Source organism: Callithrix jacchus, chromosome 17 (assembly GCF_049354715.1).
Source record: "Callithrix jacchus isolate 240 chromosome 17, calJac240_pri, whole genome shotgun sequence".
Taxonomy (NCBI): Eukaryota; Metazoa; Chordata; class Mammalia; order Primates; family Cebidae; genus Callithrix; species Callithrix jacchus.
This window is the reverse complement of record NC_133518.1, coordinates 9,879,247-9,901,973: the sequence shown is the minus strand read 5'-3', so window position 1 is coordinate 9,901,973 and position 22,727 is coordinate 9,879,247. Positions and strand designations below refer to the sequence as shown.

The 22,727-nt window shown below is 37.1% G+C and overlaps 1 protein-coding gene across 50 annotated transcripts in view; it reads right to left on the bottom strand.

The window, feature by feature from the left end:
- Window positions 1-8,292: 8,292 nt before the first annotated feature.
- The window catches only part of TBL1XR1 (TBL1X/Y related 1), a 192,563-nt gene continuing 178,128 nt past the window's right edge, over window positions 8,293-22,727 (bottom strand). For all 50 annotated transcript variants that reach the window (XM_035278097.3, XM_078353784.1, XM_078353813.1 and 47 more), the window contains 4 exons: window positions 21,373-21,500; window positions 20,170-20,335; window positions 13,933-14,034; window positions 8,293-13,068 (listed from right to left, as the gene is read on the bottom strand). In XM_035278097.3, the coding sequence (XP_035133988.1) occupies window positions 13,042-13,068; window positions 13,933-14,034; window positions 20,170-20,335; window positions 21,373-21,500 (423 nt within the window). In that variant the 3' untranslated portion in view covers window positions 8,293-13,041. The remainder of the gene's footprint in view (window positions 13,069-13,932; window positions 14,035-20,169; window positions 20,336-21,372; window positions 21,501-22,727) is intronic.

Genomic DNA, 22,727 nt, shown 5'->3' with positions numbered 1-22,727 from the left:
CAACTCTAAAACCTCAGTGACAATCTCACAGTCTTTCTCACTTCTGCTACCTGCTCCACATTTCTCACAGAAAAGGCTTATTTGCCTAGATTTAGTAGCACCTAAGAATCCTGCAAAGCTGGATAAAATTTACACCTGTGATTTTCTCTTTACTTACACGTGTGTGGACACATACACCCCAATTTGTTTTACTTTGAAATTTTCCGTAACAAACATGTATTTTACTACCACAAGGAATAAGAATTAAGTAGAACTAAAGGTCTATGCCAGAAAAATAATGTTCAAACACAAACAGAAAAGTGGAATGCTATTTTGACCTTGACCGATGTTTCAGAATTGAAGCCTAGTGAGATCATGGAAACAGAAGCCAAAAGAAAATCCAAAATGCTGTGCCTTTAAAACCTTGGTTCTTAATATTGATGGCGTTTCTGATGTTTTTCTATAAATAATAGATTACAAAATGGATGTTAGGCACAGAGTTGCTTTTAAAAGAGCATTTTCTAATTCTTGACAATACAAAAAAAAACAATAGATGTTAAGGGTAAGAGAAAAAAACTGGAGATAAAGTAACACAAGGGAACTGATCACACACACACACACACACACACACACACACACTATTACTCAGCTAGGTTGCATGCAAAAACCATTGTGTATTTGAAGATGACCCATCATAATAATTTAAAATTGTAAACAACGGTCTGTTCAATAAACCGCGTCTACGTTCCTATCCATAGCAGTACTGCTTTGTAATCTAATTACAACAAATTGTTTTCAACAAATCATCCTTTCAAATGTTTTTTCTGGCACGTTTATAAAAGTCAAAACAGTAATAATCATCATGCCATGTATGAAAAGCTGATTTATTTAGTCACTGTGCTAGATTTACACAATTGCTACTCCTTAAAACCATCTCAAAAGCAAGACATCTTACACAAATACTTCCTAATAAGAAATTGGTGTTCAGCTGTAAAGTAGCTTGTTCAAGCTAACACCCCTAAGAAAAAAGTGCTTTTTTTCACTACAGTATGCCACCTTCTCATTTTTGGAATTTACTTTGCAGGAATGCCTAATTATATGATATTTTATCATCCATCCCCTTGATAGTAACCTCCCCACCTCTTGTCAACACCTCATATTAATGAATCAAACATCTACAATTTTCCAGGCACTGTGCTAGGCTCTGGGGATCCAGAGGTAAGTATGAGTCTTTGCCCCTCAGGAACACTAATAAAGAGTAGCTAGCACAAGAAGCCATTCTATGAACAGAGCTGAGAGGGAAATGGGCACCTCACTCAGACTGGAGGCAGAGACCGCAGTGGTCGGAGTAGGATACTGGTCTGTGGCACTCACTTGATTCAGAGGTGAATGAGGAGGGGAGAAGGTACTCCGGGAAGAGGCAACTGCATGAATAAAAGGGAGAAGAAACCTTACAGGAGATTCATGTACTTCAAAGAATGTGATTGAATGTGAAGAGGAGACAAAGTTTCCTCCGCTATGTTCACAATTCCTGGAAGACCACCCCGGTCCTCTGCTGCCGAGCGTCTATCTCACAGCACGCTGCAAACCAACCCAAGACCAAAACAATCTCAACTTCAAGCATCCTTAACATTATAACCCTTCTGATAGGCCCTCTCAGTGCAGCAGAGCTTCCCGTCTTACACAGGAAGTCTACATGCCAGGCATACTGGTTCCTTTCAGGCATGGAAATCCTTCCAGATAACAGACCCTTGAACTTACAAGCGTTACTTATATCCGTTCGGGAATAGTCTCACTGACGAGATATTACACCCCTGCCCCCCGCAAAGTACTTATGAGTACTTGCAAAATGTTGACTGTTAAATGCTCCATAACTAGGATTCCTGCTAGTCTTGGTCACCATTTAAGACATCCACTTCCCCAGATCTAGTAAGGACTAGTGGAGAAAAAAATCACAATGGTGCAAATTGGTGCCATTGTGTATTTATAGTTACTGACTTCAGCTAAGCCTGCAGTAGGGCAACAAAATATTACCCAAAGACATACTCGGCTCACATCTGTAATCCCAGGGAAGCCAAGGCAGATTGCTTGATGTCAGGAGTCTGAGACCGGCCTAGCCAACATGGTAAAACCCCGTCTCTACTAAAACACAAAGATTAGCTGGGTGTGGTGGTGTGTGCCTGTACCCGCTACTTGGGAGGCTGAGGAGGAGAATCGCTTGAACCCAGGAAGGAGAAGTTACAGTGGGCAGAGATCACGCCATTGCACGCCAGCCTGGGTACAGAGTGAGACTGTCTCACAAAACAGTAACAAAAGACAGACAGACATACTCAGAACTACAAGCAAGCTCTCAGGAATCTTTAAAAAAATGTGTAAAAAGCCTTTACTGTATTTTATGACAGCTTCAGAAGTGATCAATGCCTAGGCATATCCTGAATTTCAAGGGCAAAGAACCCGTGGCAATCTAGGTATAAAACAATTATGCGGAGGAAAAAGCTCTGCTGGGCTGCAACATGTGCACAGCAGCAGCGGCTGGCGGAAGACAGTGGAGCAGCACGCGGCGGGAACGTCTGCACAGAAGTGCGGATTTCGGCTCTCCGCCTACCTTCTGCTTCAGTAGGTCTTGGGTGGAATACCACCGTTTCTCCTGTTGGGAGGCCTTGACTTATTAGTACTAATCAGCTGAGTTATAAAGGGAAGAAAATATGACTCAAGAATAACAGAGTTGTATCAAGGATTCATTTTGTGTAAGGCAACACAAGAAGTCTCAAATACGCAGGGATCCAAGGAAGGCAGAGCTCACTAGCCCTATTTGAAAATGAAATCCATTCAACCAAAGAATGTTCCAAATGAAGAAGTCGGGAATCACGTAGCCGTGATCTCAGTCAGCGCTGAATGTACTGCAATATATACTGAGCGTGGCTACAGAGCACAATGTGAACGATGTAAATCTCCGCATGAGGGAACGGGGACGTTCTGCTCCTAACACGTCCTCCTCCACCACCCGGAATGAAATGGTTACACTGCACATTCCTATGTGCTGGACGGAGCCAATAAGTATATGCAGTCTCATTTATTCTTCACAACACGACGCAGGTAATTAAGAATCTCCAATTTACTGACAAGGACACAGAGAGAGGGTGTCCCGCCCCAGATCATCCGGCTAATTTAATCCGTTGGTCAGAGCCTTAGATGTTGACAGTGATATTATTAATGTGGGCAAATTACTATCTTTTATGAGAACTTTTAAAGCAATTTATTACTCTATTTTTCCACCCCATGTCTTAATCAGGCAGCTGTGTTCCCTTTGGAGCCTTCTTCCTCTACTTCACTCCTGCTAGCAACTCTATTTTGACTTAGACCCTAAACTAGTTTTTCACAATCTTTCTCGTGCATACAGTTCACTGGGAGATCTTGTCAACGAGGCTTCTGATTAGGACCCTGGGTGAAACCTGAGATGGTTTCTAGAGTTTCCAGATAAAGCTAAATGGGCCACCCTTTTGAGTGGTAAAGCCTGAAATCAAACTCCAAACCGGCTTCTCTCTGGAGTTGAGCTAGACGATGGGAGTAGCTCTTGCAGCTAGTTAACGAAGAGGTACTCTGATTAATATAGTTTCTTTGGAAACCACACAGGGATGAGGGTTCGAGGAGAGGGACAGTGGCTGGCATTAACATTTCAACATCTGAGTTCCTGACTTTAACAACAGTAATAGAAAAATATATGCCAATTGCCTTTAAAAAGTAAAAAATTGGCCGGGTGCAGTGGCTCATTCCCATAATCCCAGCACTTTGGGAGGACGAGGCGGGCAGATAAACTGAGGCCGGGAGTTCAAGACCAGCCTGACCAACATGGAGAAAACCGTCTCTACTAAAAATCCCAAATTAGCCAGGCCTGGTGACACATGCCTGTAATCCCAGCTATTTGGGAGGCTGAGGCAGGAGAATCACTTGAACCCAGGAGGCGGAGGTTGTGGTGAGCCGAGATCACGCCATTGCACTCCAGCCTAGGCAACAAGAGCAAAATTGTCTCAATAAAAACAAATACAAAGGAAAAATCACAATGAACCTCTAAGTGGAAGCATGAAGTGCCACATTTCTTGACCTTTCATGATTGAAAAATCGGTGTACACTGCTTAAAAAGTGGTAATTGAAGATGTACATACCCACTTCTTAAAATAGTGACCATTAGAAGACAGGCATAAAACATGTAATTACGGCTGGGCGTGGTGGCTCACACCTGTAGTCCCAGTACTTTGGGAGGCCGAGGTGGGTGGATCTCAAGGTCAGGAGTTTGAGACCAGCCTGGCCAACATGGTGAAACCCCATCTCTACTAAAGATACAAAAAATTAGACAGGTGTGGTGGCAGATGCCTGTAATCCCAGCTACGTGGGAGGCAGAGGAAGGAGAATTGCTTGAACCCAGGAGGCAGAGGTTGTGGTGAGCTGGGATCATGCCACTGCACTCCAACCTGAGTGACAGAGCAAGACCATGTCTCAGGAAAAAAAAAAAAAAAAACATGTAATTACAAGTGTAATGTGTATCACAAAGAAGCTGTTCCTGGGACATAGAGAGCGAAGTGTGCTTAGTTTAAGGATCAAAACTCAAGGTGTTAGGTACTCCTGGCCATTTGCAAACACAGTACCTGGGATTAGGTGGAACCATTTGAAACTGGCAGTGTTTGGCAGTTTCTGGTTTAGAAAAAGTGATTTAGTAAACTCTCTTCCCTGGCAGTTACATTTCACAAGAACAGAGCCTCTTTTTCTTCTTGCTCACTACTATATATCCAGTGCGAGACACACTTTTCAGAAAACATTACTCAACAAATATTTGCTGAATTAAAAAAAAGAGGACCCAGGACTCTGAAAGGCAAAATAGGTGAAAGTTGCCTTAACATTTAAAAAGCCCTACAAAAAAAAACAAAAACCCAAATGTTTGCTAAATCAGCAAACAGACCAGGAAGCTGGCTTCCAGCAATGTTAGTATACGCTAGTAAGTGTGGAAGTTCCATGAAGTTTACAATTGGATTTAACCTGTACACTGGGCTCTGCAGTAGAAATATTTTCATCCAATTGACAAATCTTCATCATTGTACTTAAACACTGAAGAACATAGGCTTAAAAATTTAGTTTTCTGCTGATTCCCTAACCCAGATTGTTACTTACATGTCTAGATTACTCTTTCCTATACTACCCTGAGTAAATATACAAAGCACTTTTCAGAAAAAATCTCCCTTCTACAAATTCCTAAATGGCTCCTTTTGAAATAATACATTCTTAGTGCCAGGAAGTGGCTGGGAGAAGAGTTTGAGAGACTCTTTGAAGTGTGTATTAAACAGGGGTGTACATCAGAATTGACTGCTGTATTTATCCTGTAGATACAAATGTTTTATTGCTCCATTGTAATAGTAAATGGTGAAAAAGGAAATTTACATTATAGGAGGCTAAATCTTGGTGTACAATAAAATCTGATCATTAAAAATAAAAATGATTGGTAATGTTTAGAGTGCTTTATATAATCAGGCACCATACTCCAAAAGCTTTATTTATATTAACATTTTAATCCACATAATCCATCTGTGAGATGAGTAACTATTATCCCCATTTTACAAACAAGGAACCGAGATGGCAATTCCTTAGGCCAAGCAGTCTAGATTCATCCCAGGTAAGCAGAATTCATGCCCTCGAATCCTACAGGATATTCTACATCTACAGTATAGGTAAGTACTTAAGTGGATGGGACAGTGGCCCCTAATCTCTGTGAAGAAGTGAGTTTCTGAATTCAATGATTATGATCTCATGTGTATTTCTGTTTTCTTTAAAAGTACGTATTGAAAATGTTTAGAAGAACATATATCAAGTTAACAGTGGATACCACTAAAGACTTGGTTGGGAGCTTGACAATGAGCATCTATTATTTATACCTTATATTCAAACTTTTTACCAGCATGTGCTCTACAATAAATATATGCCAGTGACCACTGTCCCCCACCACATTACCTATCACACAAAACCAAGCATAGGAACAGAGGCACACTTACCTTGTGCCACCGTATTAGCCAACAGGTCGGGGTAGGACAAGGCAGTTTACTTGTTTAAAGATGCACATTCCAAGTTAACCAATACCGTTTAAGTAAAATTTACCACTAATTGACTCTTGATTTACTCTAAGACTTCATTTACTTCAATACCAAATCTGTCCAACTTCAAAGTTTATTCCCAGACGCTCAAATATTTCTACCACTTCAGGTGGAAATATTAAGATCTGTATTACATAGCGAATTTTTATGTCACATTAAACCTGAATTATTTGGTGACTCTAGGCCACCACAAATGGCAGCTCTTCATTCTGCTAGGAGCTTTAGCTATTTCTCCCTCTCTATGGGGGAGCACTGTTCCTCAGGTATCTAAGTTGGAAAATCAGATAATTGACATGGTCAAGTAAGTGTACATACATTAAACCAATACAAGCTTAGGGAAAAGGTCTTGTCTTGACAACGTGTAGATTTTTCAGAATCCCCCGTGTTGAATGCGGGAGATGCTGGAAGCTGATCCTGTTTTTAAATGTCTGATTTCTGACTGTGAAGTTCAACATGACTAGATTTTTTAATGCAAGAGTCGATCTGAGGTGCTCCGGCAGTGCTTACTTTCTCCACGGTAGCCAGTGCCCACCCAAACTATGCTTTAGAACTTTCTGGTAGCACAGCATCTCTTAAGGCAGCTCATTCTGACATTAGATTAGTATGGTAGCAAGTTTAAAAAAAAAAATAGGATTGTGGTATCTTTTTTGGTATAGGTTCCACCCCATTGGTCTTAGTTCTTTCATTTTTTTCTCCCTGTGGGTAATGCAGAGGTCTTAGTTCTTAAAATATAAAGTGTCTGCCCAATTGATCATACAAACCCAACAACCAAGAAACATTAGTAATTGTCTTCTGTACTTTACTAAACACTTTGTGTTTAATATATTTTAAATTGTAAAGAAATTACAAGGAACTCCTAAAAAAATTTAATACAAAAATATTACAAGTTAGGACAATTAAGCATTGCGACGACATTTAAGCAGCATGCAGAAAAAGTAGCACAGGGTTAACATTTCACTGGTGACAGAGCACTTTGGTACAGCAGAGAAAAGCACCATATAACTACCATCTATAGTGTCTTTTCCTCCACTGTGTTTTCCAAATGAATATATTGGTAAACAGTAAACTTTGATCTGATCTGATATGGATTATACTAGGTAATAAATCTAACCCACTGTAAAGCATAAGAACTTTGAAATTAAAAAGAATCCCTTCAAATTCAAATAAATTTTAGCTTTCCCTCAGGCTTACAGGGATTCTAAATCCTTAGGAGTCCAACACTTTTTGGAATAGTGTACAATGTGGGGTCCTGTTAGCAATCTATGCCATGCAGTAAAAGTCAACCCCTTGAAAATGGAAGGATGGCAGTTCTAGCAACTGCTGTGGCTGATGTGTAATAAAACGTAAAACTATGCTTGATGTACTTAAGGAAATAGAGAAAGAAATAGAAGACCTGGAGAGTGTAAGTTCTTAAAAAACAAAAGAAAAAATATGCTCAATGATTCTTTTACAAAAGTCTCTAACTCTAAAGGAGTTGGTATTAATTAAAACTAAAAGGTGTCTAAGTCATTTTTCTTAGATTAGAAAGTCTGTAGTAACAAGTAGCTAAGAGAGAAAAGACTAAACTGTAACTGGCTTATTGTGAAGCAAAGAGAGGCCCTTGAGGAAGCTGAGCTTCCCGCCCTCCTTCAACACATCTACATATCGTTTTGTGCTCAAACACGTGGCTAAGCAAACAAATGCATCTAAGGTCTCTTTTAGTTCATGTGAAATAATGTCTTTTAAATACAATATTGATTTTTCAAAAGAATTAAAAATTACAATCCCTTAGCTGATTAGATGCTCTATTATTCTTTAATAAAAATAGTAAATAACCCTTTCATTTAAAAAAATCTTATCTCCTGCAAGAAGTAATAAAAATAGCAAAATTTGTCATTTTATTATGGGCTTACTTTAAAGTATATATTTTGGGAAGCAGTCTGTTTATGAAAAACAGTGGCTTGGGTTCCGATGGCAGTTATAATCAGTTAACACCAGTGTGGGAGAGAATGAACATGTTACAGGTTCTGAAGGCTAACTCGGAGCAGAAAGATTTATTCTACAAACAGAATACTGGAGAAGTAAAAGCAAGTAAAATGTAAACAAGAAACACCATCCCTCTCTCTTTACTTGACTAGTAAATGGTCTATACAATCTGCAGAGATATCAAAGGTTTTATATATGTACACAGCCAACATAATATCAAAATATATTTTATTCTGGACCTCTTTCAGATCTGATTCAAATTACAGTTGTCAAAGCAATACAATGCAAAGGGAAACTGCAACAACAACAACAAAAAAATGTGCCTAGAAAGGATAAAAGGGTCACTGGGGACAAATCATTGTGATGTGGAACCAAAATACATCGTAAGTGTAGTTAACATGGTCCAGGACAGCACAGAACATCTCTATCAGTCTTCCTTATACAATAAGCATGAAAACTGAACAATGAAGTTCTTCAACATGTACAAAAAAACTGTCATGGGCTGGTTTACACTTTTACAACAGTTTTAAAGTTAACTGGGTAACTAAAGAAATGATGCAGACATTTTAATCCAGTGCTATAGGTAGGCTCACAGAATTAGACCCAAAGGATTTGTAAAAGTAAAAATGGAAACAGTATAGCTACAATGTCAAAGTCAGGAAAGAGGAAAATTTACTTCTGTATTCAAGGGTTACAGAGCTACAAGATGCAGCCTGCGTGTTTTTGTTTGCAATGAGATGGATAAGTACATCAGACTAGATACAACATGCAGAATGTTTTCCTGAACTTATCCAGAAATTCCAAAGAAAACATCATGAAACAGCTTACTAGAAAAAAAAAAATATGCCCTAGTTATTCACCCTGCTTCAACACTGTCAACGTAAAGGCAGAAATAAAGAAAGCTATCAATACCTCAGAACTACTGATATAAGACATCAAATTTCTAAATCAGTGTATTAAAAAAGTGAACACTTCCTCTTTTTTCTCTCTTCTACATTTAACTAGAATCATGTTTTAAAAAACTGATATTAAATGTGACACTTCAGAGCTACTACTGGAAGGAGTAATTCATAACCTCCCTACCCTCCTTCCATCCCTGCTGATTCAGGAGAAGGGGGAAAAAACAAAGAAAACAAAAAACCAACCAGGGTCTCTTGTAGATTTGCTGCTATTCCACAAAATGTTGGCATTTGCTGCCATGCCACAATGTTGGTCCACTGAAATAGGATTTCTGCGGAAACTGTCAACAGTAATTCACCATATGCAAGTACCATCCTTAGCATGTGAGAATCATCACAGGTTCTGTAGAAATGTAAAATGTGCTTCAGATAATGAAAATTGTAGCACTGCATTTGAGATTTATTTCTCTACTTATCTAGTAAAACTCGTCATTTTTGCTCACTTAAGTATGATCATTTGTGATTCCTTTAGCAAAAATGCACAGTCCTCTTTAGGCCTCTACTCAATAATAGTTTACATTACTCTTAACAAAATCATTCTACATAAACAGATAGCTCCTTAAAAATAGTACTCTCTCATTAAATCTAATTTGACAGAAAGAAGCGTAAGGAAAACAGGAGTGCTTTATAAGTGAAAAAGTACAAATCTTTGGCCTTTCTCTTGACATCTTCATATGTCAAAAAGCAAAAAACCTTCATGTAATTCAATCTAGTGATTACTTTTTGCACCATAATTTGTTTTTTTACACCACAAAAGGAGGCACTTTCAGTATCTGTAAAAGGTATTTAATCCTAAAACATACTTACCTAGAGAATAATGAAACAGAATTCAATACACTCTATTATCTATTAGGAAATTAAGAGTTACCACTTCTAAAAGTCATTTGAAAGTCCATCATGTTACCTGGTCAATGGCAGAAAACAGGGATTGGAACAAATGTAAGAACTCACGGGATTTCCTACATGGAGGCGAAAAAGATGTTCCTTTATGTTGTTTAAAAGTGGCAGCTGCTCTTTCTTTATTCCATTTCAATCAATGAGTGTTCATTCAAGTTTTCCCTTCTATTTTTCCTTATGAGTTTCTTACAGTAGCTTATATAACAACAGAGAGCATAGAAAACTACTGGATTCAATTGATCATCAGGAATAAGTTCTCAGAAAAACACAGGCGGAAAAATGAGCAAGAATCCCAAATACAGAACTTTACAAACTGTGAAACTTGGTCTCTTGCAATCATGTTACTGCTCAAATTAGAGACAATCTTATTTCTGTCTATTGGAGCAGCATCGTGGCACATCAGCAGGCAATGGTGATGTTGAGAACAGCAGCAAAAAGAAACAATCGTATGCTCATGAAGAACCCAAGCCTACAAAATGGACACCTTTCAGAAAAGTGTATACTTAAAAGACCCAAGACGTCAGGATAATAAAGCTCTGTATTTATAATCTTTATACGTCTTATTGTGGCTGTTATGCTTAAGTAAAATAGCTACAGAAAGAAAAAAAAACCAAACAGAAAAGATGACAATATCATAAAAATGTAGCTGTCTATTTTGGCAGCTATATTGCAGAATTTCTTGACTATCTTTTAATCAGCTGGGAAAAAGTCAATAACTGTATGCAAATGAATAAATTGTCCATATCAAAATACAAAAGTACTATCAATAATCACCTCTGACTTTCAGATTTAAATTCAGTGCAATTGACAAATGCATCGCTAAAGGAAAATGCAGCTTAAAAGATACTCAAAACATTTGTGTCTATTCCTGGGAGCACATTTTAAAATTATTGCACAGATTTTTTTTATTTTTATTTATTTTTTTAAACAATAACAGAGGTCAACCACAGGTGTGGACCTCCAGCAATAAAAGCAGGAATTCAAGTGCCAGATACTCAGCATATTAGGTTTCCTACATAAGTCAAACGGTAATAAGCTCTAAATGTCTCTAATATGATCCAAAACCCTAAAAAGAGCTGGCACAAAACCATCGTGAATGACTGCCTCTCTGGATGTAAATTTTTAAAAATATTATTACAGTATCATAGTCCCCACTAACAACAGCTGGGGTACAGATAACAATGTATTGTGAAATTAAGTGTATTTATTCTCTTTACCAATAGCAAATGCTACCCTACCTTAGTTAAAACCAAGACTTGCTTCAATCAATGCTGTTTTGTAAAAATAGCAAAGCAATGAATGCTGAAAACCAAAGCTGCATTACTTGGGTTAAATCAGTTTCTACTGCAACTTAGAACACAGGTCAAAACTTTTAGTACTAAAAGGCCTCAAAATAATTAGTGACAGAAATAGTGTTATTAATTTGCTAAGCTCAACAATAAGCAATTCCTTAATTAAAATCTTTGAGATATAAATTTAATGACTATTCTCTTCAGAAATGACATACTCGGATTATGTTAATCATGACAAGCCTTATTAGTCACACATATAAACACAGCCTCATGCAGTCATTTGTCTGTATATGTTACTCTTACTTGCATGAGCACAAGAGGTTTAATATCTATATCTTTAAGAAAATACTTGATATTATAAACAGAGTAAAAGACATGATATAGTAGTGATTACTGGAAAAAAAATTAGCAGCTTAAATCTATCTATATTTGAAAAAACGTAGTCACAAGTACCACAAATGCAGAATCAGAGCAGCAGGAAGGTTAGTGCAATTATACTTCTCATAAAAAAAAAATTCTGAATCACTGCTATTTAAAAACACCTTGAAGCAAGTCTTTTGTTTTAGAGATTTTCTTTAAACTAAGGTAGCAAACATTTTGCCATGTAATGGCAGTGTTATATGCCGTTATCTTGCTTTGTATAAAGAAAACAACTTGAGAGATTTTTAATACTGGAGTTTGCTTACATTACATATTTAAGCTTCTACACAGAATGATGGACACTTTGAGAAGCTAATCCTCATCCAGAAACATTTTAATCTCTTAAAAAACAAAGCAAAACAAACAAACAACAAAAACCCAAAACTACTTTGCTCCTTTTCACAATAGTGCACATTTTTACCATAATTTAGTTATGGCTACAAAACATCAGAAGATTTTTTTTTTTTTAATGTATCTTCTCTATGGTAATTAAAAAAAAACTTTGTGCCCTTCTAGTCATTAATTGGCAGAAATATGTCCCAAAAAAGAAACTATTGCATTTAAGCCACATCACCAAAAAACAAAGAAAACAAAAATTAAAAAAAAGAAAAAGAAAAGCAAAACAAAACAAAAAAAAAAAAACAGAACCAACAGAGCATAATACCCTTTTACTGATGTGTCTTCCAGATCGACATGACCAAAGTCATTTGTTTTCATTAATTTCCGATTCCCCTTCCACAACATGCACCAACTGAATATATGCTCTGGGAGCCATAAAGTGTACCAAACATCTACCTCTTCAAAAGAATGCATTAAAATATTTAAAGAATTTTTTTGTTGTTCAAAAGGTGAAAAAAATATAAACAAGAAACTGATTCACTCCCTTACTTCATGCATCCATAATCTAAACCAAAAACAAAATGTTAAAGCAAGAACACACTACTGCTGCAAGTTTCTGTAAGTCCATTTTCTCTGTACATACAAACTGCTCGCTACTGAAGGGAAAAAAGAATATACTCCATGGTGTCTGCTGATTCAAAGGGGAGAAACAAGGCTGTCATTTAGTATCCAAAACTGGTACATGTATGTTCTGCTTTTATAATGTATATTTTTCTCTCTTCTGTTTTTCATATCCAAAACTTCTAAATGCTATTTTAGGGGCACAGCAGATTAGATTCCAGCACTTGGTGAACAAAATTCACAAGCTGTGACAAACCTGTCATCTTCAGGGTGCAATTTTGTTTATATACACTGTATGTATATATTTCTTTTAGATTTGGCTGTAGTGGACTGGCCATGGTTCAAGTGGGACTATAGCAGTACATGGGTCAGGGACAGTCATTTTGGCTATGTACACATTCATAGTCGGTCCATGGCTTCCAACTAGTAGCGCTATTTCCGAAGGTCTAATACACAAACCTGTAAGAAATTAAAATAGTCAACCAGTGTATTCAGAATTTCATTGTACATTTTTTGTTTAACTTTTCTATAGTACAATTTGAAATGTTTCTTAGTTCCAAGTTTATAAAACTGGTAAAGCATAATAATCATGGAAATGGGCACTAAACTGACAGAAATCAGATCACTTAAGAAGATCAAGAGAACAACCATGAGCTCAAACTATGGGGAGAAAACCAGGGCTAGGATTTTTAGGAATTACTCTCTGCTGATCAAAAAGGAGAGGGAAAATGCTCAAAACAGACCATTCCCTATCCAGTGGACTCTAACGAAAGATATCACAGATTATATTCAGCTACAGCGTCAGTAAACAGCTACCCTTTCCCACCTTCCATTGCTTCTACAGCTTTGGAAGCCATATTTGCATTGCTGTAAAGAGCTGGCCAACCTCATCCTGAAAACCTTTCAGTATCACACATTCCTCAACAGAGGAACCAACTGCCCCTAATCCCACCTTCCCTGGGCCAACAAACTCTTCTGTGAAGAGGAGAAAGTAGAAATACCCATTAAAAATTCCAATAATCCTCTGAGTGCTACTCTGGTATACCTAATTTCATAAATGAAGGCTCAGATTAAAAATAACTGTCCATTTCTAGATTATAAGGCAGTCTTTTGGTAAGGAAAGCGTGAATTATGTTTGTAATATTTGAATGCAATGCACATGAAACATTTATAGCCTCAGGGTAAAAAAAAAACTCATATCATACCTTAAAATTTATTTGGAAAAAAGAACAAAAACCCACTTTCGTATATCGCTAACAATAAGCTGCATGCTACTGTGAACACACGCCCAACCCCTCTTTGGAAACACTTTACTGTACTTACTGAACCATCTGATGCACTGGCTCCAACTTTGTCTCCTGCTGCATTCCAGCAAACTTCAAAAATTCCACCTGTTCCCCTATAGCTGTGAACTAGAGCACCTGTCTAAAAGAATGAAAAACAAAATCTTAAAAGTCATATACATATTATAAATCCAAATACTGAGATAAAAATATTACACAGCCTTATTTCTAGCAATGAGAGGAGAGACTTAGCTTCAAATATAAAAATAAGTTCTGAAACTCCTTATTTTTTTTTATGAAAAGATAACACCAGCCTGTTCTCAAAAGATTACTCACACACACACATTCAGTTTCTCCAGTGATGATAACAAGGTATCTGGTCTCTCTGACATAGCCAACAATAGCTAGAAGTAAACATTCAGTGCATCACATGAAATAAGTTTTTGCTGTTGCTAAATGATGCATGGGTCTAGCTAACATGTAGAGAAAAAAATTAACTCAGAATTTCTTTGACAAAACAGCTTAAGAGAGGAAATTAACTAACTAGTAAAGCTAATTCCAGTAAAAGTCTGCTATTCACTCCATATTCACTGAGCAGCCCTAAGTTAGGAGATCCATAATAATGTATGTACCCTGTGTTTGAGCCAGGGTCTTGTTCTGTCACCCAGGCTGGATGCGGTTATGCAATCATAGCTCACTGCATCTTCTAACTCCTGGCCTAGAGTGATCCTTCCCTGCCTCTGCCTCCTGAGTAGCTAGGATTACAGGTGCATGCCACCATGCCTAGCTAATTTTAAAAAATTATTTGTAGAGACAAGCCCTCACCATGTTGCTCAGGCTGGTCTTGAACTCTTGGCCTCAAGCAATCCACTCACTCTGGCTTCCCAAAATGTTGGGATTATAAGCATGCGCCACAGTGCCCAGATAGATACGTACACTATTCTTGAAAGGTGTTATAAGTGTAAACAAAAAACACGGCCAGGAATACTAACAATTTCACTGTTCAGCTGTCACTGAAGAATTAAAACTCAGTCCAAAAATGTATTATCCTACGAAACCAGTCAGTTCACAGGACAAAAGATCAGAGGTCCTGTTGTGAAAACTGAAAAATGTGCTTCTGGTGTTCTGCCCTGGCAAATCAGAAAAGTGACCCCTGTAGCTTTATGGTAACCTTAAGTCAAGCTAGAGGTAGATCTATTTAAAAACAACAGGGCGGCAAACCATATACCTTGAAAATACCTCCCATTCAGCCTATCCAAGTTGACCACTAGGCTGGAAGAACGTTGACCTAGCTTTCCTCTTCAAATTTAGCCTGGTAACGTGGCACAAATCACGGATGCATTGCTACTGATTATCAGGCTGGGAAGGCTCAACTGTTTTGTTTATTTAAAATTTCTCCCAACTTAAAATGTCTCATAATTTATGAGATTAAGTTCAAGTATAGTAGGCTTTGAGTATCTATGGTTAACAAGGAGAGAAAAAGTAGCACCAACAAAATATTAGGTATAAAAAATCTATCGTCAACCTACAGACATTCAATCTACAGCCAACTTGGGGGTTAAAAAAACAAAAGAACGTTCTTTTAAAAGCACTTACCAATCTTGAACTGGGCTATAACGAACCAAAACAGTATAGTCAACAAGGCAGAGCTATGACATTTAAAAAGGCCAATGGCCTGGATCATCAGCGTCTACCTCCAATTTGTACGTTTGCTGGCGCGAGACTTCTACTTTACTCACCAAATGCTTAGGAAACTCATTGTACAAGCAAGGGGAAAGCAGAACACCTAAACGTATATACCACAAAAGGATAACGGCTTTCTCCGGCACTGAAAATCCACTATTTTACTATTTTCAAAGCTTGAAAAAGGCTTTTGGTACACGGTAGTGACAACGAAGTAATATAGACAGTTAGTCACATGCCCTTACATGTCCTGTAGTTATCTTCCATGAGCACTCTACAGTTCTATACCCAAATTTCATTAAAACTGATGTTGTCACAATGGACTGAGTTCACTGAACATGTTCTAAACACAAGTGACAACCAGTAGGTAAAAGGAATATATTTTTAAAAAGATGTCATTCTCAGGAACTTTTAAGACACCTCTGAACACACTGGGAAAATTATAAAACTTTACTGAAGTGATAAAAGACAAATAAATGGAGACATAGTGTATTTATGGGTGATAAAACTTAACAATTTTCCCTAATTTCACCTATAAATTCAAGGTACTCATAAACAAAATTTTATGCTCTGTTTTGGAAATATCGATGACTGAAGTGGCAAGAACAGAAAAACAATGCTGAAGAACAGTAACAAGAGGGATTTATAAAGTTAGAATTATTAGAACTATGCTATTGATTCAGATAAGGCAAACATACCAACAGAATAAAAGAGGAAGTATAACAAACCGCACATACATGAACTTGATATATGAAATAAGTGGCATTATGAAAACAGAAAGGGGACAATGAATGGTGCTAAGACAACTGACTACCCAAATGGAAAGACAAAATTAAATCTGTACCTCACACCATATATAAAAATCAGTTCTAATGGGGCTAAAAATATAAATGTAAAGGAATAAAATACTTCATGAAAAAATATCAGACCTCAGTGACATCTGTAAGGAAAAATGTCTTAAAAAAATAAATAAATATATATATATATATATGTGTGTCTATCAAAAAAGATAGTTCTAGCCGGGCACAGTGGCATGTGCCTGCAGACCCAGCTAATAATAGGATGCTGACGTGAAAGGATCTCTTCAGCTCAGGAATTTGAGTCCAGCCTGGGCAACACAGCAGGACCTCATCTCTAAAAATAATCAATTAATTTAAAAAAGAGAAAGATAAATATATCTAAACATTAACATTAAAAACTTCCATATCAGCTGGGCATGGTGCCTCATGCCTGTGATCCCAGCACTTTGCAAGACCGAGGCAGGTGGCCAGACTGGGCAACATGGTTAAACCCCATCAATACAAAAATTAGCTGGCCGTGGTGGTGTGTACCTATGATCTCAGCTACTGGGAAAGCTGAGGTGGGAGTGATCACCTGGGCCAGGAAGGTCAAGGCTGCAGTGAGCTGTGATCTGCCACTGCATTCCAGCCTACATGACAGAGTGAGACACTATCTCAAAACAAAACAAAACAAAACAAACCCCACAAAACTTCTATATGATAAACACTCTGCTCGAAGAAAATGAAAAAAGAAGGTACTGGGAGAGCACTGCAATCCATATGACCAGGAAGAGTTGGTACCCAGAATGCATCATGAACACTAATTAGTATAGAAACCAAAATAACTGAAAGGTGGTGGTGGTGGTGGTGAACTAAAACGCTAAACTCCAACTGTGTGGTAACTGTTTGAAAACACATTTGAACTCATTGATAACCAAGAAAATGCAAAATAACAGAAAATAATGTTTCATATCCATGTAATTGGAAAAATGTTCACCAGTCTGATAATCTAAGGATAAAGGAAAATGGGAAATCCCAAATACTGTGATTAGAAGGGTAAATGGGTGTATGCACGTTGAAGAGCAGCTAGGCACAAACACATAAAAATGCCCTATGGGCCATGATTTTCACTTACAGATACATATACATGTATGTATGTATCTATGTATGTATGTATACTAAAGCATTAGAGAAAGTTTCATTCATGCGCACAAGGAAACGTAAGGATGTGCCAGTAATGTTACATATTTTTAAGTCCCCCAAAAGGAAAATGAATTTTAAAATTAATATATTCACATAATGATCTGAAATCGTCTAAATAAATCATTCTAGAGATAAAAGTATTAATGTGATATTTCAAAAATCAAAGTGGTGGAAAGTACAGGCTTGAAAAGACATACAACGGAAGATACACAACAGCATACGATTTATTACAATTTTACCACAGAAAATAGTAGTATATATCATTTATCATGGGAATGACAGGCACTCTCTTGAGGATTACTATGGCCTCTGGGAAGGAAGAGGAAAATGGAGATAAACACTTTAGCTGTATCTATAACATTTTATCAGGTAAAAATAGGAAGGAAGAGATTCACAACAGTGTGGCAACATGTTCTTATCATTTAAATCTGAGCAGTAGGTATATGAGTGTTATATTATTTTCTGTGTGAAATGTATAATTAGAAGTGAAAATGAATGAAGACTAACTTGAATATACATGGAAATTGTATTATTTAGATTTAGATTCACTTTCACCAACTCTGTAACTGTTGTTCAGTTTAAGTTTGGCTGGGTGCATGATTAGCTGTCTTCCCACAAACACAAAGTTAAACTAAAATTTAGAAAAGAGTTTTTAAATCATCTATATCATATTACAGAATATATCCAGGCATATATTCATCAAGAGAGAAAATATGGGAGCAGAGGTAAGGAAGTAATGATGAGAAATTAAAGGAGAACATTTTTACTAAATTTTATTTATTTTTCTTGAGACAGGGTCTCACTTTGTCACCCAGGCTGGAGTGCAGTGGTGCCATCTTGGCTCACTGCAATCTCCGCCTCTAGGTTCAAGTGATTCTCTCTCAGCTGGAACTGCAGACGTGCATCATCATGCCTGGGTAATTTTTGTGTTTTTAGGAGATGGGGTATCACCATGTTGACCAGCCTGGTCTTGAACTCCTGACCTCAAGTGAACTGCCCGCCTCGGCCTTGCAAAGTGTTGGGATTACAGGCATAAGCCACCTTGTGCAGCCTAATGTTTTATTAGAAGGCTCAGCATGGGGGCTCACGCCTGTAATCCCAGCACTTTGGGAGGCTGAGGTGGGAGGATCCCTTGAGCCCAGGAGTTCAAGGCTCAGGGAACATAGAAAGACCCCGTCTCCACTTAAAGAAAAATAAAAACATTCATCTTTTTTATTAAAATATAACGTAAGATTCAGGTTTAATAATCATTTGCTCAACTAGCAAAAATGTTTAACTCACATTACAAACTCTATAAAGAGCTGCTAGAAATCCAGACAATGGTTAACCCAGTTGGAAAGAATGGAAAAAACATGATCAAACAGTTCACAGGAAACTAACATGTACTCTTAAATATATTAAAGATTCCCAATGTCACTCGTGAGAAAAATGCAAATTTAAAACTGTGCTGAAATTCCACTTTCCCCAATAGAATGAACCGTGAGGTAATATATTATGTTATATTGCCAGTGGTAGTATAAAATGAAAGAAACACAACGCTTTTATTCATAAAAAGAAGTTAGCTGCCTTCTCTTCCTGGAGTCGGGAAAAGCTGGGTTGAGAGGGCAGGGGTAAAAAAATAGAATTAGGAAGAAATAAAAACCAATAAAAGTTGTTACCAGCAGGAGACGAAGCCAGAAATGGGAACAAACTTTCTCAGTGGATTGTTGTATACAAGGTTTTTCTCTGAACTGTATGAATGTACGTAATAAAAAAATCTTGAAAGCAAGTTATGAAAATTAATTTGTGAAAGGAACTACAGTGGCAGTCACCTACACAAAGCGAAATATCCCATGACAACTTAGTATGTGTGCACTACAACCAACGAAGATGTGATGACTGAAGGGAGGGTTGAGCCCAGTGACTATTAAAAAGTGTAGTTCATGGAGCATTAAACACTGGCCGAGAGTGGTAGCTCACGCCTATAATCCTAGCACTTTGGGGGGCGAGGTGGGTGGATCACCTGTGGTCAGGAGTTCAAGATCAGCCTGGCCATCAAGGTGAAACCCTATCTTTAAAAATAAAAATAAATAAAAAAATTTTAAAAACCTAAAACACTGAGATTTTAAAAACTGAAAGCAACAGGCTGTCTTCTCCATTTCTAAGAAAGAATCTCTGAAACACTACACATACTAACTGAAAAGTAGCGTCGTTTTAACTTTCCTTCTCATAAATCCTTCCATTCAGCCATAAAATCTGATCCCTTGACAGTTTCTACTGCTCATATATATCCCCTTCAGAGACAATTATTTTGGAAAATAAAATGTGTCATTTATCTAAATAAATACATCTTAAACATTCGCATTTGAGATCTTGAAGTTAAAAACTTGAAAAAAAAAAAAAAAACCAAAGAATAAAATAATAAATAGTAATAAAACAAGCAATCTAAATCCATTTCAAAATTCTGGTCTCCATATATAACTTCAGTTGGTTTGTATCTTATTTTAAAACCAAGAATTAAATTCATGCCACAAGAGCAATGACAACCAAATGTGGGGTGGGGAGGAGGAGAGCATATAGGCAAATGCTTCTAATTTTGAGAGTACTTGATGGTTTAAATAATGGAGACATACCTGTGTGTTCCAGATGTGTACACATTTGTCAAAAGAACCACTTGCCAGATACCTGCCATCAGGACTGAAAGCTACACTGTACACAGGCTCTTGGTGTTTTGTCAAGGTATGAATGCATATCCCTCGGTCTACATCCCATAACCTAACAGTAGAATCGAAGGATGCACTGAAAAGGGAAAGAAAGAAAGAAAGTTAATTTCTAAGTAACAAAATACTCCCCCAACCTTGCTCCCACCCAACCTCCCATATTCAGCCACATCTAATAGTGAAAATTCTTAATGAGAAGCAGACCGATTGGTCTGTTAGGAAAAATATTCTGTGAGCTTTCAAGTCAGTGACAAGAAAATAATAAATAAATAAAATTTAGAAAGAGAAAGCTAAACAAGAGGAAAACATAAAGGAATCTCCCAAGTCCAGGATTGGAAAACATAAATGTTTTATGTTTTACTGTAGTTATTGATTTACTGTATTCCTTTTCTCTTTAAATAATCCTTCCTTCACATAGTTTTCAACACTGAAGTGAACACATTTTTCCATTTTTTTAATTTTTTTTTAAACATACTGAAGACACTTAATTTTGCTATGCCTCAGCTGCCTGCACTGTAACCAGCATTTGATCATTTCAATATATCACTATGACTTGAAATAATAACAACACCCTGTGTGTAAAGATTACCCTTAAGGAAGCAACCTAAATGCCACCAGCAAACCAGCGGATACAGAAAATGTGGTGTACATATACATATTCCACAAAAAGGAATGGAATAATGTCTTCTGCAGTGACCTGGATAGAGCTGAGGGCCATCATTCTACGTGAAGTAACTCAGGAATGAAAAACCAAGTATGTTCTGACTTCTAAGTGGGAGCTAAGCTATGAGGACACAAAGGTTTAAGAATGATATAATGAACTCTGTTGTCTCAAGGTGATGGTCGGGGACGGTTGAGAGGGAGGTGAGGAATAAAGGGCTACATATTGGGTACACTACACTGTTTGCAAAATCGCTGCATGAAAATCTCAGAAATCACCACTAAAGAACTTATTCTTGTAGCCAAAAGCCACCTGTACACCAAAAACAATTGAAATTTAAAAAAAGAAAAAAAAAAAAACCCACTTCGTGAAATTTTCCCTAAATTTCTGTCATATTTATCAGAATTTTTATTTGTAGAAGACTCATAAAAGGAAGATTAAAACAGAAATATCACCTTGCTAACATAAGGTTGGCATTTGGATTATTAGTCCCTGGTCCTGTTGGACTCCATTTGATAGTATAAATTTCTTTATTATGTGCTTGCAAATCATGGACACAATTGTCTTGTTTCATACTCCATATCTAAACAAAAAAGAAAAATGTATCCGATTATTTTCCCATAAATGAGTACACTTAAAATATTATCCTGACATTTAAAATACTATAACTGACAGCTGAAAATGAGTGATATAACCAGAATAACAGTAGAGAATATTGACAAGAAACGGAAGTACAGGAGGATTATTGAATATTTACATCTCTGTAAAAAACAAGTTAGCTTTAAGTCTGTTAAAAATATTCACTATTACCAATTTGAAGACTGAATTAACTATAGTTAAGATTAATTTTGATAGGGTAATGACCCTAAAGTGCTAAAGGCACCATTTTTACACTGTCCCTTAAAAGTAAAAGATCTACATCATCAACTGCTCTTAGAATTTTAGAATCAGGAAAATCTTGCAATGGAGAACTGAAATAACAACTCGCAAAAGAACTGTGGAAAGTAACATACGAAATACAGTTCAAATGAAAAGTACGGGGCGGGGTGGGTAGGAAAAAGTAGTCAAAGTAGAGAACAAGCCTTTCCTGAGATGAAAACATGCCTCCGGACATAGATTTAAAGTGTATATTACTAGGATAAAAGGCAGGAGAAAGAAAAAAAAAAAGTGTGTTTTTTTTGTTTTTTTTTTTTTTTTAGCAAAAATTAACAGAAATCAACACCAAGAGTATTTCTGGAAAAAAATCACTCAGTAAAGACATCGTAGGTCCTGCAGTACCTCCTTACCACAAACACATACAACACCCCAAACCCAAGGGCCAAGCAATAAAAACATCAGCTCGACTTTCATTTCCGTGACATGACCATTAAAAGATAATGAAGCATCACAGTGTTTTTGGTGACCTATCCATTTACAACCCCAAGTGAAATAAATGTAAATGACATGTTTTCGGAACTGATTTCATGAGACTTTTCTAATTCACAGCATGTTATGCTGTTGGCCACTCTCATCTCATACCTCTCTTGCAATGCTGTTCTCTACATGCTTTCTTTTTCCACTTTGCTCATTCCTTTTCAGTTTCCTTTGGAAAGTCATCTCCTTGATTTGGTGATTGCTTGAGTTTCTTAAGACTTACTTCTTTAGGTCCCCTCTTTTCTTTTCTTACTCTGTACTACCTATACAGTTCTGCCCCTGCCTGAATTTGTTATTTTTTGAGACAGAGTCTCGCTCTGTCACCCAGGCTGGACTGCAATGGCGCGATCTTGGCTCAGTGCAAACTCCACCTCCCCAAGTTCAAGTGATTTTCCTG